The sequence below is a fragment of the Accipiter gentilis genome, chromosome 19, assembly GCF_929443795.1.
Source record: "Accipiter gentilis chromosome 19, bAccGen1.1, whole genome shotgun sequence".
In the NCBI taxonomy this organism is placed as follows: domain Eukaryota; kingdom Metazoa; phylum Chordata; class Aves; order Accipitriformes; family Accipitridae; genus Astur; species Astur gentilis.
In genome coordinates, this window is record NC_064898.1 from 1,944,694 (window position 1) to 1,961,610 (window position 16,917).

A 16,917-nucleotide genomic window follows, 5' to 3' on the forward strand; every position below is an offset into this window, starting at 1 on the left:
AAAATTGTTATTCAAACCTAACAGGGGTTTGGCCAATTTAACAAGCAAGATTTATTGCAGAGTTTCCTTTACTGCTCCAGGATATGATTTCACTTTTGCAGAAGAAAAGAGAGATTATATCATTTACATAACAAGGTAATAAATAAATAATTGGTTACTGTACTTCCAAGTATACTTCCTCATGTGCACAGATAATAAAAACTCCGTTCAGATGTTGCTGGTCCCATTTCACTCCAGAAAGGGGGATTTAAGACTGAAATGTCATCCTGAACTCACCCCTTGTGCCTGAATAAATGATAGTGACCTGCTGTGTGAATCGGCTAAGCAGAACCTAGCAGGTTAAAGTGCTCTTCGGGGAAAGGGAAGTCTGAAAACAATTCTTTCTGATATAGCTGTCAGCTCCGTTAACTCTTTCCAGGATATCACCTCTCTTTTAACTGCAGAGATTCCCACAGACTAAACAAATGCTCGCTTTTCTTAGCAGGCTACCTGGTAAGAAACTTTACCGAGTAAAGTAGACTGCTTAAATAGAGAAAATTATTCTGCTTTAGATTGGCTTGACTGTCTGTTAATGTGCTCTGCAGCCTCTATCTTTTCCTGAGTTTAGGTTTCTCTTGCACATGAACATTTGCTCTTTTTCTTCTGACTTTAGGCCAAAATTTTCCTTTCTCTTTTTCAGGTTCAGCTTCTTTGCTTCTTGCCCCTCATATCTCAGCTCAGACTGTTTTCTTTGTTTGGAGGCAGATCCTTTGCTGATGTTATTGACACCTCTCCTGAGCATCTGGAACATATTGGATAAGACCAAAGATGTGTCTAATCCACTACCTTATGTTAAAAAGCAGCTGGTACAGGGGCTTCACAGGATGGAGCTTAGGGAAGATAGATTATTTATCCCACATATTTTGCCACATGCTGATATCTAATACTTAGGGATCAGATAATGCCGTGAAGGACATGGTATTGTACTTTTGCCAAATAGTTGGCCTTTCTCGCTAATCCTCTATCTGGTTTAGCTTGGCCTTTTATTCCTCCTTTTCCTTGACACTATGTATCTTGGGGTATCTTGATCAGTCACCAGCCAGAGCAAGAGGTTTTGATGTGGTCCAGATTTGATGATGGTTGGCTGCAAGCAGTTTCCAAAGCTGGGGTTTCTCATCTGTAGTGGGAGTAAACCTGCCCTGGCAGTCTTCAGCTGCACCTCAACAATGCGAAATTTGTAATAATTTGTTTGGGTTTTTTTAACAAGTAATGTCTGTTTTCTTAGGTTTGTGTCTTCGGTGGTTGTCTTTTCCTACCTTTTTCTCTGTAGCCGTGATTCCTGGAAAAATTCTTTTTTTGTTTCTTTGCCCTCCTCCTTTCTCTTAGTGAAAACAGTGTTTACTCTGGAGCTGAGCCTTAAAAAACCCCAGCAAATAACTTGAGGCTATAGATAAAATCATGAGAGTTGGCAAAGCTGGGACTCCTCAGTTGCCTTCAGAAAATACCTGCTTTTTCTTTAAAATACAGTCTCCTGTGATTTTTTTTTTCCTCGATGTTTTGACTGCAGCAGGGATTTTTTGCATTGTTTCTGCAGAATTACCCTTTCCCTCTTTTTTTTTTTTGTTTTTTTGTTTTTTTTTTGTTGGTCTGTGTTTTCTTTGTGGTACTGCTTTGATTTTGGCCGAAGGCCCAATACCTCTGAGTAGTGTCTCTCAAAAGATGTTTGTTTTTTCCTCCACTCTCTCAAGCTTCCTCCTTAATCTCTTCTTTAAACTTATTGTTTGGTCTTTTGCCAAGCACTTACATGTTCTTCTTCCCGCTTGCCAGCTCAGCTCTGGAAATACAGTCCAAATGTCATGGCTGCCTCAGTTCCTGGTGAAGATAATTTCAACTTTGAGGACGTCCACTTAATTTTCCCTCTTTTCGTTCTTTCTTTCTTTCTTTCTCTCTTGTTTTCTTGTTTTTCTTTGACTGGACATAGCTTTTAGCTGAATTAGATAGCACGATGAACTGGAAATGGCACAAGCTGCCGTCTGTATTTGTAGCTGTGGTGAAACGCTGATGTTAATTCTTAAATGTCTTCCAGTATGATTGTCTGACGTATATGCTAGAAAGTGCTTCAGTATTAGCTGGAGGAAGCATCACACTACCAAAAACTTCACCTCTTGTGTAGAGAAAGAGCTTTCTAAAATCCACATTTTCAAAGTTTTATGAGATGGAAACAGACTTTTAAAATAGGCTAGCAGTGATGACAGGTAGCTGGTTTGAGTTTTACTCAGAGTTCCCTCATCTTTCTGGAGCTCAGTCAGGCTTTGGGCAAAAATTTGATGTCAGCCTGTTTGTGATTATAATAAAGAGTGGCAAGGGTCGGTATGCGGCATCGTGACAGGCAAGTATGCAGGCATGCCAGAAATGTGCAAGAGGGGCTCAGAGCACACAGGTTGGCAAGTGCTGGACGTGTTACAAAAGCAGCAGCAGGTGGGAATCGTTTGCAGGAGAGACTCCGGCCTCTTGGCTGACCAGCTAAGCCATGACAAATGGTTCTGAATTACTGCTATGTTCAGCTGCCATGATGGGGGATGTCATCGCAGTACCCCTAGTTTATAGCAGCAAGGAAACTGTACTGCTCCTCCCTTCTCCTCCTCCTCTATAAATGATGCTCCTTGATCTGCCCTGAATTTTTCAGTCATTTCATAAGCAGTATTGCTCATATGCCATGGTCGTTTTGCTCCAGGGAGGAGATCTTTTTGATGCTATTACTTCCACCAACAAATATACAGAGCGGGATGCCAGTGGGATGCTTTACAATCTGGCCAGTGCCATCAAATATCTTCACAGCCTGAACATTGTCCACAGGGATATCAAGCCGGAGAACCTACTGGTAAGTAAAGATTCAGCTTTCGGTATTGTTGATAACTTGGAAGCGTGTGAGAGAAGGTCTGCGCTTCTCCCTCCTTCCACACACCCGCCAAGTTTATTTCCGTCTTTTAAGTCATTGGTCTTTCAATTTTAACCTTAGCGCTGTAAAGCTCTCCTAAGGATAACGGCTATCACAAAAAGTACAGTAATTAAGCTGGGATGTCTAGACTGTTCCCCAGGACACAGCAGCAGAGTTGTTCCAGTGATCACTAGAAGTGACCTTTTAGTAAGCTGCAGTATAATTTCAAGCTTCTCAAATACAGAGGTGTTCTGGCGTCAATAGACTATTCTGTACTTCTGCAGCTGCCGGAGTAATTAGCAGCAGTTCAGTTTTACAAACGCGGTGGGTGTAAATGCTGTGCCCTAGTAGTGTAGTACGTCAGAGCACAGCCAGGAAGAAACTGCAGTGTCCTTCCTTTCCCTGCTGCATATCCCAAATAATCCTTTTTATTAGACCACTTTCTCAAACAGACAGCCTAAATCTTCCTTTTCCTGACTGGATTTGTATGAGCCCTATCCACTGAAGACAGTGGAAAACATACCATGGCCGTTGCTGAGAATCGCGCGCTCTCGAATGCAGCAACTGTGTTCTCCAGCTGACATAGGTTTCTTTCTTAGTGCATTTAGTCCTGCTTGACACCGAAGAGGCTTTATGGGAAAGTTGACTCAAGCAGACCTCACTAAACTTCCAGGGAGTGGGATTTTTACAGCTGAGGTTCCTCTAGTGGCGGGTGCCTTTAGAGCTCTGGGTGAGGAATTAGCCTGCCCTTGTTTTCCAGAAGCAGCTAAAACCATGCTGGGTGGAAGTTTCCCTGGATGCCGATGATTGCGGCTCCTTTCGCAGCCCGTGCAGAAGTTAGAGCAGCCACGAGCCGGGATTCATTCATGCGGGGGCTTGGAGCGCGCAGGAGGGTCTGGGCTGGGGCAAGGCTTGCCCTGCGCTGTCTTACCGCCTCTCTAAACGCCTGAAGTCCGACAACGGCAGAGCGGAGTTTGGGGGGGGAGAGGAAGGTAGGCAGGAGGTGGGGGCAACAGGGAGAGGTTTAGATCTGCCTGCCCAGCCGTCTCTGGTAATTACCCGCTACCAGGAAGGATCACAGTGTTTGCGCTGCAGCTGAAATTGTTTCTGAGGGATTTTTCTGGTGTTCTGCGTATGTAAAGGTCCTACACTGATATTGATACTGAGCAGTGGGGATGCAGCAGTTAACCTACTGCAGCACCCTAACCCTCAAAAGCCAGCATTTGATTCACAAATTGTATTAATTCTCTAAGCTTTGTCAGGTCCTTGGAAAAAAACGAACGCTGTTTTAGAAGAGTGCGTTGGAACCAGCCTTACCTGAGTGCTGACCCTGCCTCTGGCATTGGCTGTCTGTGGCCTCAGCGTCTCTTGACCCTTCTACTTTTATCTTCTTATCTGTCAAATGCGATGGGTAGTTCCTTGTGTCACAAGGTCGCAGTTAGGGTTATTTTTGTGGCATTTATAAAACAGTTGCACAATGCCATCCGGGTCAGCCTTTCCGTTGCTAAAGACCTTCAGCTTGCCCTCTGCAGCCCGCCTTTTGCTTGTAGCTCTGTAACCCTTCACCTAAGTGGTCACGGCAGTATTTTTCCCTTGTTGTTCTTGTGGTGTTGCTTTCACGCCATTACTGTCACCGTCTCACACCTGCAAACCCCAGTAGTGTTGTTATAGCAGGTTCTCCGGGCCACCGGTGTGGGAATCGGCCCTTTCCCCCCGCTGCTTTTCCTACCCGTGGGTTGTAGCTTTAGTTTTAGGGGAGCCTATACCAGACCTGCCCAAAGCAGAGCAGCTAACTTGGGGGGCATGGAGGGGGAGCAGCATCTTCCCTGACCAATACATGCCCTAAGGCTAACAGCCCCATTAGCAGGAAAAAAATGAGAGGGAGGATGAGCAAGGCCTGACAAAAGCTATAGAGTTACTACGGGAAAAATACGGGGGGTGAAAGGGAACACGCTGCTCTGGAGAGGGCACCCACAGGAGGATGCTCATCTGGAGCATCCTTACTGCATCTCTTCCCGGCTCCTGGGAGAGCTTTCCCATTCACCTCCTTTGGTTTTTTTTCCTTTTCCCCAAAAAGTAGCTTTCATGCTTAGAGCGGGTGTGTGCCATCCGCTACAGACCCTGCTGATAAACTTTGTGTGTGTGAACCTGGCTCAGTGTCCTATGTGCAACACCAGTTATTTCTATAAGTGCTCAAATATTGCGTATTATCCTCAGGGCATGCAGAGCCCACCTAACAGTCAACTGTCCAAGGGTTTAGGGTATGCCCAATACCTGTGATTTTTTAGCATTTGTTTTGTTCTCTAGAGAGTGTCTTCCATGTTTTAATTGGAACATTCTTCATAATTGCTGCTATTTAGCACGTTTATTTTGTCAAGTCATGGGATGTCTTTATAGCCACATAATAAACCCTAGAGAACAAATTCTCTGACTGTTGCCATCTGCACTGATCACAAGAGCAGCTTAGAAAATACTGACAGTCTTTATAGTAATAGGATACATATGGTGGCACACAATTATGTGTGGCTGCATTCAATTAGTGTTGTACAATTACACAGTTTTATTGCTTAGTTAAAACAGTGAAAGCACTACATAGTGGGTAATTTGCACTAATCCCCATTTCTTTAATTGCCCTCCAGTATTTAAATGCAGTGGAACTCATAGAGTGTTCTGAATAACATGAGCGTTAAATTATCTTTCACATTCCTTGACTGGCAAGTAGCATACCACAGCTTCACATTGGGCTCCTTTTTATATGGAGTTATAACAGGGTGAGGAAAAGTTACTTTCTTCAGTTTTACAAGTCAACTGAAGTAGTTTTCCAAGGAAAGTAATTCCTGGAAACAGATGGGGCAAAATACTAGAAAATGCACAGTACCAAACCTTCTGCATTGGTAAACATTGCCAAACAAGCCTCTTCCATGATTAATTTCTAGGATATATGAGTCACACAAGGTGCAGTGTGTTGAAGGAAGGAACTTGTGAATGTTCACTAGGTTAACACAACTCGGAGAGGGCCTTGTAAAAGATAACCGCATGAAATAGAATATGAGCTGCTAATTAGACTGGATTCAGCTCTTGATGTCTAAGTGCACACTTTACATTTTTCAGCAAATGAATATTTAAAGCTCTAGTCTCTAGCCTTTAATTAAAACTGTTGTTGAAATTAGATTTATTACAGCCATTTCAGAGAGCACTTTCTTTAGTTTCAGGAACCAGATGTATTTAACAATCTGTGTTTTTAATAAAACCATAATTGCTTTTTTTCCAGTGGTTTTCTATAAGCCTGTCTTTTTTTTCTGGCTTAGTAGCAGAGAAATGTGAATCCATATCAAATTGCTGGTCCTCTTAAAGATCCAGTTGTGTTTTTAAAAATAGCATAAGGAAAGGAGAAGAATTTTGTGTATTCTGAATGTCTGCTTGTGGCTGTATCACCTGGTAGCAGGGATTCAGGACAGAGAGGGGTTTTCTCTCTAGACATGACTTAACAAAGGAGAAAATGGGGACCTGTATAATATAACTAATTATTATGAGCTATAGCAGATCTGTAGCAAACAGCGGTGAGAGACTTCAAGATTTCATTTTTTGCACCAAGTGAACTGTTCAAGCGTCTGTTGTAGAATTTATTGTATTTTTGTAAGAAAAAAATGTAGGATTTTCCTTTGCGAACAGTTGTAGACAAATGTGATTTCTGATGTAGGAGTAGCTGGTCAAGATGGATTTGATTTTTGCACAGTGTTAGTGCTAATTGTTCTCGGGATATCGCTAGTGGTGAGCCAGCCTGCATGGAGCTTTGATTTGGGTTGCAAAATAATAAAGTGATGCACATATACTTCAAGAAGGCCTCCTGTAGGCTGTTTCCATTTTTTAAGGTGCTGTTGTGGTAAACAACATTAAATAGCGTCATAAACAATTTCAAAATGGGAAGCAAGAACCCAAACCAGCAGCTGGATTAAAGAAAGACTCACAGTCTAGCGTTTCATTTAGATACATTTTAGTCCCTTTTATTTTACACATTTTTTGGTAAGTTTTCAGTGTTTGCAGGTTTGGGGTTGTTCTTTTGCTTTGAGCCAGCTTCTAAAATTGTGTATTTTATACTGATGTTTCTAGCTTTTTTTCTTGTGACTATGTCTTAATCTCCCCTTGCACCTATAAAAACCCATGAAGATCATGCTGCTGCTGTGAAGACCATGTTTTAAGGCAGGATTTTCATGTATACTTATTGACAGCCCTACCTACGTCTGTCGATGATGATGGTAACATACCACTAAGACACTGATCGGTGTTTAACAGTCATCCAAGGAGAGGACAGTGTTTTTAGGTGAAATAGTCCAGCCAGGTTTGCATCTTGTGACTTCAGTACACAGAGAAGAATCTGTTGCTGCGATCCGTGCAGTCGCTGTTATCTAAGAAGCTGAAATTCCTGTGCAAGCCTTTAAGCTCTGCGCAGGTGAAATGAATGAACTCAGAATCCCTACACTGTGAATTGGCTGTCAGTGGGGAGAACCTACGAATGTCCCTGCTGGGAGGTCAGACCTTTGCTTCTGGGCTTTAGCTTCTAGCAAGTAGTATCTCCTTTGTTGGCCAGGTAGCGAGGTAAGTCTTTCCCAAACACCCTGAGTGCATTCAAGGGAAGTTGTCCAAATTGTCTGTGAATTTTCAAAGCATGCAGAGACCTAAGTAAGTAGAAGTAGGTGAGAAGGATTAAAAAAAGAGTGTAAATTAGAAGGAACATTTCAGGCAGTTAGTAAATGACATAGTAGTTACCTTGATGGTGTTGTGTTAAACCTTCGCATTTTCCTCCTGGTTTAGGTTTATGAACACCAAGATGGAAGCAAGTCCCTGAAGCTGGGAGACTTTGGCCTAGCAACAATTGTGGATGGACCTCTGTATACTGTTTGTGGGACCCCAACATATGTAGCTCCAGAAATCATTGCTGAAACTGGGTAAATCACTTCTAGTGATGATACATTCATGTGTACGCAGTGGAGCACGTTCTCGCCAGTGTGCCAGACAGGACTTCTTGCAGTTGCGATTTTTATGCTGCCTTTGCTTGGATATGGTGCAGAATCATGGCTCATAGAAGAATTTTGTTGGAAGGGACCTCTGGAAGCTATCTTGTCCAGAGCGGGGCCAACTTTGGAGTTACGTCAGGTTCCTCTGCCAGTTGTTGGCCTCAAACTTCTCAGCTTAACACTGAGTTAGTAACTAGCCATTTGCAGATACAATAAAAGTAATTCTTAGCTGTCCCCAGAGACTGCTAGTTACCATTCACTTAACTTCATTATGTTATCACCCTGTCCTCTTCTTCTGATTCGTTTCACAGAGTAAATGCCTGCTGGCTTGAGCAGCCTGTGTCACCATTGCAGGCTTCATGTTGGTAGGCATCACAGTCCGGCTCGAGAATACAGCACGTCTTCTGTGCACTCCTACACTCTCATCTAATGTAGTTTTAAGATGTAAAAAAAGATCTGAAAACGGAATTAGATAGGTAGGTAGGACATAGAGAAAGTCTGGATGAGAATGTGTAAGAAATTATTAGTAATTCTGACAATGTTTCCTCTGTTCTTGTGCTGTAGTTCATAGGAGTCGGATGTCTCTAACCATGTCTCTCACACTTCTAGATATGGCTTGAAGGTGGACATCTGGGCAGCGGGTGTGATTACTTACATCCTGCTCTGTGGTTTTCCTCCGTTCCGTGGGTATGGACTGATCTATTCAACCATCCTTGTTCTGTGAATTGGTCCCTGTGCTGCTTTTGCACTAAGCACAGAGATTCCCACTGGAAAAAGTTCTCTGCTCGTAGGGTTTGTTTTTTTCCTGTGCTCTGCACAGTAATTTACACAAACCCCATAAATTTCTGTGATTTTACTGTAGAATCTCTGCCTCGCGTTTGTTTATTTTAGTTTAAACTTCATTGCTTTACAAAACCAGAGTCTCCCTTACGGGTTCTGGGTGCCTTTGCCTGCCTGATGTTTAAAATACACAGTGAAATAAGCATCTTTTTTCATGGACTAAATACAACATATTTTGTGGTCAGTAAATGGTAGTTAAAATGTAAGCCACTAATAAGGACACGTCAGATCTTTTCTCCTCCTCAGAGTAATTGCAAAGTTGTTGACAATCCTAAAGACAAGCAGGTTACCTCAGAAAGAATGTACCAAATGCACTTTGTTTTATGATCTCACCATTCACACCCGTGGTTGTGTGCTTGGGGGGAATCCACAGCTTCCAAAAGCATACTAAGTGATCACCAGTTAAAAGCAATTTCAAGAAGCCTATTGAAACCAGCTCTGGAAATAATTTCTTTGTGGGTTTTGTTGTTGTTTTTGTTTGGTTTCTACTTTACAGAAGTGGAGATGACCAAGAAGTGCTTTTTGATCAGATCTTGATGGGACAGGTGGATTTTCCATCTCCATATTGGGACAACGTTTCTGACTCTGCAAAGGTGGGGTTTATAGCTGACGATGCTTTCTTCTCCAGTATTATTCCCCATGCCAGTAGCCAACGCATGTTGTTCTTTCACAGTGCTGTATTTGGCATGTCTCACGCATCTCCTGCTGCACCTGTAAATTCCTCTGGGTCACCAAGTGTGTTGCCACTTGATCGCTGTCTGTCTGTTAGACTCCAGGTGGTTCTGAAATGGACCCCGTCTCCATATGATGTCTCACACAACAGAGACACCAGCAGCCCTTACTGATCAAGAAAAATTTTAAGTAACTTTGCTTGACCTACACTTCTTAGCTTCTAAGCTCCCTGGGACTGCGCTTTATATGTACTGATGATGGGGACCGGGTACCAACCTGGAGCCTTTGAATATTATATAATAATATTATAGGGAGTCTGTTTTCCCCTTGATAATCCCATTAGATGATATGTCTGTTGTTTCTTTCTGTCAAAGAACCTCGCCTCGCATTGCCTGTGACCCCTTAGTGTTGTCAGCGTGGTATGAAGTACAGACTCGTTCTGGCCACCGGTTCATGGGCCGTAGCCTCTTGGCACGTGGCACAAAGGAGGTAGAGCTTGAGGTGTGCTAAGGCAGATAGGGGCCTTTTCAGATACAGATCCTGACAGAGTTCATTATACTTGCAGAGCCAATCAAGTTTTTTAACTCTCATTAGCACACTGGAACAACAGTTTAACTCATAGATTTTCTAGGGGTCTGGTATTCACTATAGTCATGTGGAGAGAGAGAGAGAGAGAGAGAGAGAGAATACATATGTGTATGTAAAAAAAAAAAAGAAAGCCAAAACATAAAGCTATTCATATGGTCATCCTGTAGATAAGTGCTTAATTTCTGCCAATTTACTTCTGTAGCCTGTAAGGCAAATTCAGGCAAAACCATCTTCCTCTTTCTTTCAGTCTGACAGTGTTTAATTAATCACAAAAAAAAATATGAAATTTGGAGGTGGATGCAGGTCACGAGACAGCGTTCTACGTTCTGAATCTCCATTCTTTGGAGAGTTACATCCTGCTTTTTCAGATATGTGGACGGCGATTAGGACTAGCGTTTTAGCCTGTTAACTAATGAGGTTAACGAATGAGATACAGTCATAGAGTTGGAAGAAGTCCTCTAAACCACATCATTGTGTTGTAGCAGGTTCTATTTCATACCATCATTAATGAGAACTCTGCAAGTCCTTTGCCAATGGTGTTCTCCTGTGAAACTAGTTCTTCCAAATAGTTCAGTCTAAAATTTCTGTCTTGAAGCATTAGCCTATTCATTTAACTTCTCCTTGCCACTAAGAATTATTAACTTCGGTCTTTGGTGATACCCCTTTACTTGCTGTCATACTGCCAACCTGTTTTCTGTGCACTCCACTCAGTGGTGGAATTAGATATATGTTTATTTGCATGCTAGTTGAGAACTAGGTAATTTCAGAGAAAATCAGAGGGTGAAAAATGATGGGTTTAAGTGTTTGTTTGGGGTTTTTTTTAATATCTTCTATGTCATTTGTACAAGAGCTTAAAGTAAAATTCGAGATTTGCTGGCTTTTTTCCTACAGAGGAATTGGCTTTTTCTTAATGGGAAGCTAACCTAATTTCATGCAACCATCTGTTTTGTACATTATGTATTAAGTGCTTTTCTCTTAAACAGTGGCTACAGAACTGTAACTCAGAACTGTCTTCTAGCTTTTCAAGGTACTGTTAGATATTGATTTAAAAGTTCAGCTTGAAGTTCAGCAGTTCATAGTTCTTTTTTTTTAATAATTTTAATATGTTTCTGCAGTTGGTAGTTCACTCTCTCTTGGAGCACCCTTACATAATCAGTTGAAGAGCACTTTAGTGAATTAAATGTTGATTTGTTCTTTAAAAGTGTTCTTTAAATTTGACCCAGTATTCCATTTCTCAGGAACTTATCACAATGATGCTTCAAGTAGATGTAGATCTGCGATTCTCAGCCTTGCAAGTTCTTGAGCATCCATGGGTTAATGTAAGTATTTTCAGGCTTGTAGATGCTGCTAGTACTTTGGCACCTTTGAGCTCTTTTCTGTCAAGTCCTTTCTATGCCCTTTTGGAGCCAGCAGATTCTAAAAATGCCACAGAGATAACTGGAAATAAGCTGGGTTACAGGCTGGTTTAGTGTATCAAGCATACCTTGGAGTATTCATTGTTTTATGCATGCACAGCTACAATTTCTCTGAAATATTTTGGGCCAGGTTTTCAACAAATCTCAACCACACTTGACAAATTTATACCTCTAACAATCAGTTTGCAGGTTCAGTGACACATTTTGCTCTCCTAAAATCAGATGGACTCAAAAATCTGACAGCCATGATTAAGAGCTATTGAAATATAGTCCACAGTGTTAAGCCTACTTGATCTGGCATGAAACAGGGAAACCTTTAGAATCATATTTAGCTTCTGACGTTGAAATATACATATATTTATGTGCAGCCATATCCATTTAATCTGAGTTACCATGAAATAGCTATTTATGTATCCTGGCTTGTCTCTAAGCGACTTGACATTTGCCATAAAAGTGGTAGTCAGTGAGGTGGCATACGGATAAATCTGGCAGAGAATAGAGATTTGTCTTTAATTAATGTTGAGACAAGGACACTACTTAATATTTGTTGATTATTTCAGACTATTTGATATGTCTTAAAATATTTGGATGACAAGAAAGAAAAATTGGAGAAAATCCAGATTCAAATTCAGAAGGGAAGATTGAGAAAAGAAATACAGTTGGGACGAGCAGAGAAAAAAATTTAAAGGAGGAAGAAATGATGTTTTGTTTTGTTTGTTGCTAGTCTGAGTGTGCAGCCCTCCCTGGAATACTGTTTGGTCCCTCAGCTGCTGTACCCAAAATCTTTTTCTCTCTAAACCACTCTTCTAAAAATTCAAATATACACTAACCTCAAATGTTAATCTTTTTTAATGAAAGTGTCCTCCATATAGCCCAGAATAGTGGTGACCAGTTAGGTGTTTACCAAGTATATGCTTTAGTTTTGGCGCTTCCTTATTGCCCAAACCATTTTCTTTTTTTTTTATTGTAAATGCTATTATCATGCAGAGCACTTCTGCAGTGTATGAAGAGTGCAAGGATCCCGGACAATGTCTGCGGAAAATCTTTTCATTTTTAAGTTGACATTCAAGCAGCTGAAATATTAATTTTCTTTGGTGCCAGGTGCCGTCCTTGCACGTGGTGTTCTGTCACAGTTTATAATGACTTTTGGTGGCTGAGGTGTCTGTCTGCCCCCACGGGAGGAGGAGAGGTGGGATTTCTGGAGCACTGCTGAGGAGGAGATGGAGGTGACCGATCGGAAGCCGCAGAGCGGCCGGGTCGCCCGCAGCGGCGGTCTGCACGCTGCTGCTGAGGTTACTGAAACACATCGCTTCTTTACACCACGTTAAAGGACGTGGCCGCTAATCTTCCTCTTTTTTTGAAAAATACATTGGAACTGTCAGTTCTCCCCCCGGACGCCTTTTTGGTTTGGGGGTTTTTTTTAGCTTCGGTTACACCGTGATGTATTTTAGAAAGCCATTTTAGCGCGCTGTATTAAGAAGAAGAGGTGCAGCTCTGTCGGCAACGTGATGGTGATCGTGTGCGGGCGAGACGAGGGTCCGCTCCTGCCCTCGCTCCTGCCTGCTCGTGGGGAAGGCTGGGGAAAGGGGCTGGGGCTGAAGTCTTTTAGCGCTCCAGAGCTCCACTAACCAAGCCGTGGTTACTGAAGCACCCTGGCAAATTCCTGGGTTTTCTGTGCAGGAAGTTAAAATGGGGAGCCCTTTGCCAGAGGATGCTGTAGAGGCCAAGTATAAATGGATTCAAAAGAGGGTTTGGTACGTTTTTGGAGGATGAACCCGTTGGTGCCTATTAAGTGTGGTGGTCTGGACACAACTCACGTCTCAAAAAGTGCTTAAATACTTGGTTGGCAGAAACTGGAGGATATACCTGGGAAAGTTCAAGATCTACTTGTCTTTGTTAAATGTAATATTTCATGAACAGTGACTACGATGCGCTGTTGGAAACAAGATTCTGTGTTCAATTCACGTTTGGTCTAGCTCTGCTGCACTGCTTGTAGTTTTGTGCTGATTATAATTCTTTGCAATCAAAACCTGTAGCAGTTCTGTCCATAAATAAGCGAAACACATATTCCACAACAGTTCTGTGGTTTCTTCTTTTCTGTCCAATTGCTGCTTTTAGCAACTGAGATGAACCAGTATTTTGTCTTCAGCAATGGGCTAACGATAGTTCATAACGCAGATCTAAACCTCTTTTGAATTCTCTTATGTATCCTCCAGATATTTTTTCTGGAAGGAGAAAAGCCAGCACTTGGACCAGTTCAGGAAAGTGCTTGAGCACGTTCCAAAGGTCGCTCCAATTTCAAGGCATCACACATGGAAGCGCTTAATATTAGGCAGAAAATTAACTAGATGGCACTAAAATCCTAGTTCACTTCAGGAGAAATAAGAACATGGCTGAGTTGAAACAGGTGCTTAAACGCTTTCATAAAAATGCTTTCATTTTCCCAGCTTCAGGACAGGGAATTCATATACTCATACCTGTTTATGAAAGGCTCTGCGACCTCTGTGTCGTAATTACCTGAGCAATTGTCTGCAACTTTCGTAAAATACCGTCTTTCTGAGAAGAAATGACACATGGAGTTTTCACCTAACACTCCCTTTTCACAGATAACCTCTTTAAATACTTTTCCATGGCATCAGATGCTGGACTTGACATCCCTTTTCTTATTTCGGTTTTGAAGCTATTCATAGAGTGGTAAACTTGCAGCTAAAATACTGGATGGGACAGCTGGCTTGAAAAGCAGGCATGTGTTTTCTTCGACAATTTTAAGAAACATTTTCTCTCTTTGATCAAACCTTTGATCGAAGTGTTGTAACTGCTTACACTGTATAAAACCATTTTGTAGATTGTAAATAACCATTCTACTTTATAGCTGCTTACTATGTGATTACTTGGTAAATTGCTGAGATTCCTGGAATGTGCTTTGACAGTTTCAGTAGGAGCCAACCCTCATTTCAGTTTCAGTTTTTGCTATAAAAATAGCTGGAATCCTCTTGGAAACTGCAAAACTTGTTATGGTCAGAGTCAGACCAGTAAAGCAGTTCCTATGTCAATAATATCCCAGCTGGTTTCAATTCAAAAAAAACAGAACCTGAAAAGATATTGGCTATGTGCCACTGCCACAGATGGAGATCTTGAATTCTAAATGCAATTCAGCAGCAGTTCCTTGCCCCCTCCATTTAGTTTATTTGGATTTATCTCTCCTATGCAGTACACTTAGACCTGGAAACAAATCCATCAGTTTAGACTTCCCCTGCAGGGACCCCAGCTCTTTCCTTTACCTGCTCAAAATCTTTGCAAAGCCAAAGAATTACAAAAGAGGCTGGCAGCTTGAGGTCTGGCATTTTAAACATCGACGATATTGATAACCTGAATTATACTATACAAGTTACAGGACAAACCTACTCTCTTTTTGTTGTATAAGTAGTAAATATTTCCCAATACAGCACTGAGCTATGAATGCTGAAGGGATTGGATTGCATTCTGTAAATCCTTCTCTGTTAAAATAATCAGTATAAAATGTGGTGTGTTGTTGCTGAATGAGCAAGATGGCACACACCAGCCTAAAAAGAATTAAGGAAACTGGAGCTTTTACATATTTCCTTAACCATGTCTGCCTTGGAAATTTGTGTGCAAAAGAAATGAATAACCAAGCGGTAAATAGTAATAAGCTGAACATTTGTAAGGAAGTTAATTTAAAAAGACATTTCTTATTTGGCAGCTGCACTCCTTTTGGTTACACCCTAGGACACTGCCCAAAGAAAAATTTCCCTGTAATCCTTAAAGGAAACAGAGTCCAAAAGCTTTTCCAGCACTTCTATTTGCTGTAATTTTCTGCTGTTATTTATATAATGACCTATTCATCTGATGCTTTTAGACCTGGAAAGTAAAGCTCTTGTAACTGGCTTGTGAAATGGATCTGAGTGTTTCAGTGCAGTAGGAGTCTGGGAATCCTGAACTTCGTTCCATCTTTTTAACACTTCTTTTTTCTTTGAGGGGTGATGTCTCCTGCTATAGAGAACAGTGCAAACATGAAAACAGTGTTTATTAATTTCTCAAATAATGCCAAGACCCTCTGCCTCTTTTTTTTTTTTTTTTTCCTTTGATTTCTTGCAAACAGACCATGAAAGGTATATTGTAGAGGTTGATAAAAATAAAAAAATGTATCTTAAGATCCCAAGCAGTTTACATTGTCCAGGTGACAACTCAAATTCTGGACCAGAGTTTTCAAACTGTCAAAGGATTTTGACAGCTCAACTTCTGAGACGCGCTCAGGAGTGTACTTTTTTCAGAGTGTCAGCAGTCCACGTTTTCTGAAGCTCGTGACCCTTTACAGTTCCCAGAGTTGAGCACCAAATATCACTAGTCATCTTTAAAAGATCTCGTCCTGATTGCTAAAGCTGAGATGAAGTTCCGTGATCCTAACCCACTGCAAGAAGTAGTTCCTACAGCAAAAGGTTAAAACTGGGGAAAGGAACAGTTAATCTTTTTGGGGGCTGACATCCTTCCCGTTACAGCAACCTGATGAAATTCTTGTCAGCAATGTTTAGCCTGTTCTCCAATTCTACATCTTACCCTGCTGATTCTGGTGAATCTGATGGGGTTTTTTTCACTTCTTGCCTTTTTAAACTGCAGAGCAGCCTGTTTTGTATGTAGTTAAACAGCTGTCATCTCTCACCCTCAGTATCTATCTATTTTATTGTTGGCTGAAGTGATTCCAGGAGCCAGCTAATATATATTAGCTCTTTATAAAGCATGTTGGAACAAAACAGAAGATAACTACTAAACACCAGGTAGCACCAACAGCAGTAAGAAAATTTAATAACAATAGAGTAATTCTCATATATCCCTGAGCTGCATCTTAAATTGAGCTGGAAGATATTTCATCTAAAAGCTGGAGCCCAAACTACGTGTCTCTGGCGTGTTGCCACTGGAACTGTGGGTGTGGTGCTTCACCAATAAAATATTACCACAGTCTTGGTGACTGTTGTCTTCTCCGTAATTTAGTCTTTTGACAAGACGACATGAACGTTTGGCATGCTTTCCTGTCCAGAAAGCCAAGAGAATGATTGTTTCCCCCCCCCCGCCGCCTCTAGTGAAGAAGAGTTCACTTTACAGACCAGCTTTCTTCTGGGAAAGGCAAGGTCAGCGGAAAGCAGGTTATTTTTAGGGGTCATATACCACCAAGCCAAGACTCCCCGGTGCTAGACAATAATCAGCTACTGGGTTGTATTGTTTTGGTTTGTGTTTTGCAGCTGTGTGCACTTGACCATATTTTGCCAGCTGAAACGTTTTGTGAAGGGGTGAGTGAGGGATCTCTAAACACAAACTCCCCAAGCTAAATAAATAACAAACCCTAACCAACCTCCCTCAAATTCCCACATGCTCACTGAACTCATGATTTACTGCAGCAACTCTGTAACTCTCTGAGTGCACGCAGAATTGCTGCAAAGCCAGGGAAAAAAGTGTC

At 41.6% G+C, this 16,917-nt stretch overlaps 2 protein-coding genes across 6 annotated transcripts in view; both read left to right on the forward strand.

The window, feature by feature from the left end:
• Window positions 1–16,917, forward strand: part of SPART (spartin) — a 338,589-nt gene that overhangs the window by 296,116 nt on the left and 25,556 nt on the right. The window lies entirely within an intron of this gene.
• DCLK1 (doublecortin like kinase 1) overlaps window positions 1–16,917 on the forward strand; it is a 247,869-nt gene that overhangs the window by 209,667 nt on the left and 21,285 nt on the right. For 4 of the 5 annotated variants that reach the window (XM_049822760.1, XM_049822759.1, XM_049822761.1 and 1 more), the window contains 5 exons: window positions 2,714–2,860; window positions 7,730–7,863; window positions 8,542–8,619; window positions 9,269–9,365; window positions 11,271–11,351. In XM_049822760.1, coding sequence (XP_049678717.1) covers window positions 2,714–2,860; window positions 7,730–7,863; window positions 8,542–8,619; window positions 9,269–9,365; window positions 11,271–11,351 — 537 coding nt within the window. Of the gene's footprint in view, window positions 1–2,713; window positions 2,861–7,729; window positions 7,864–8,541; window positions 8,620–9,268; window positions 9,366–11,270; window positions 11,352–16,917 lie in introns of those variants that run through there. The other variant, XM_049822762.1, reaches the window with a different exon arrangement.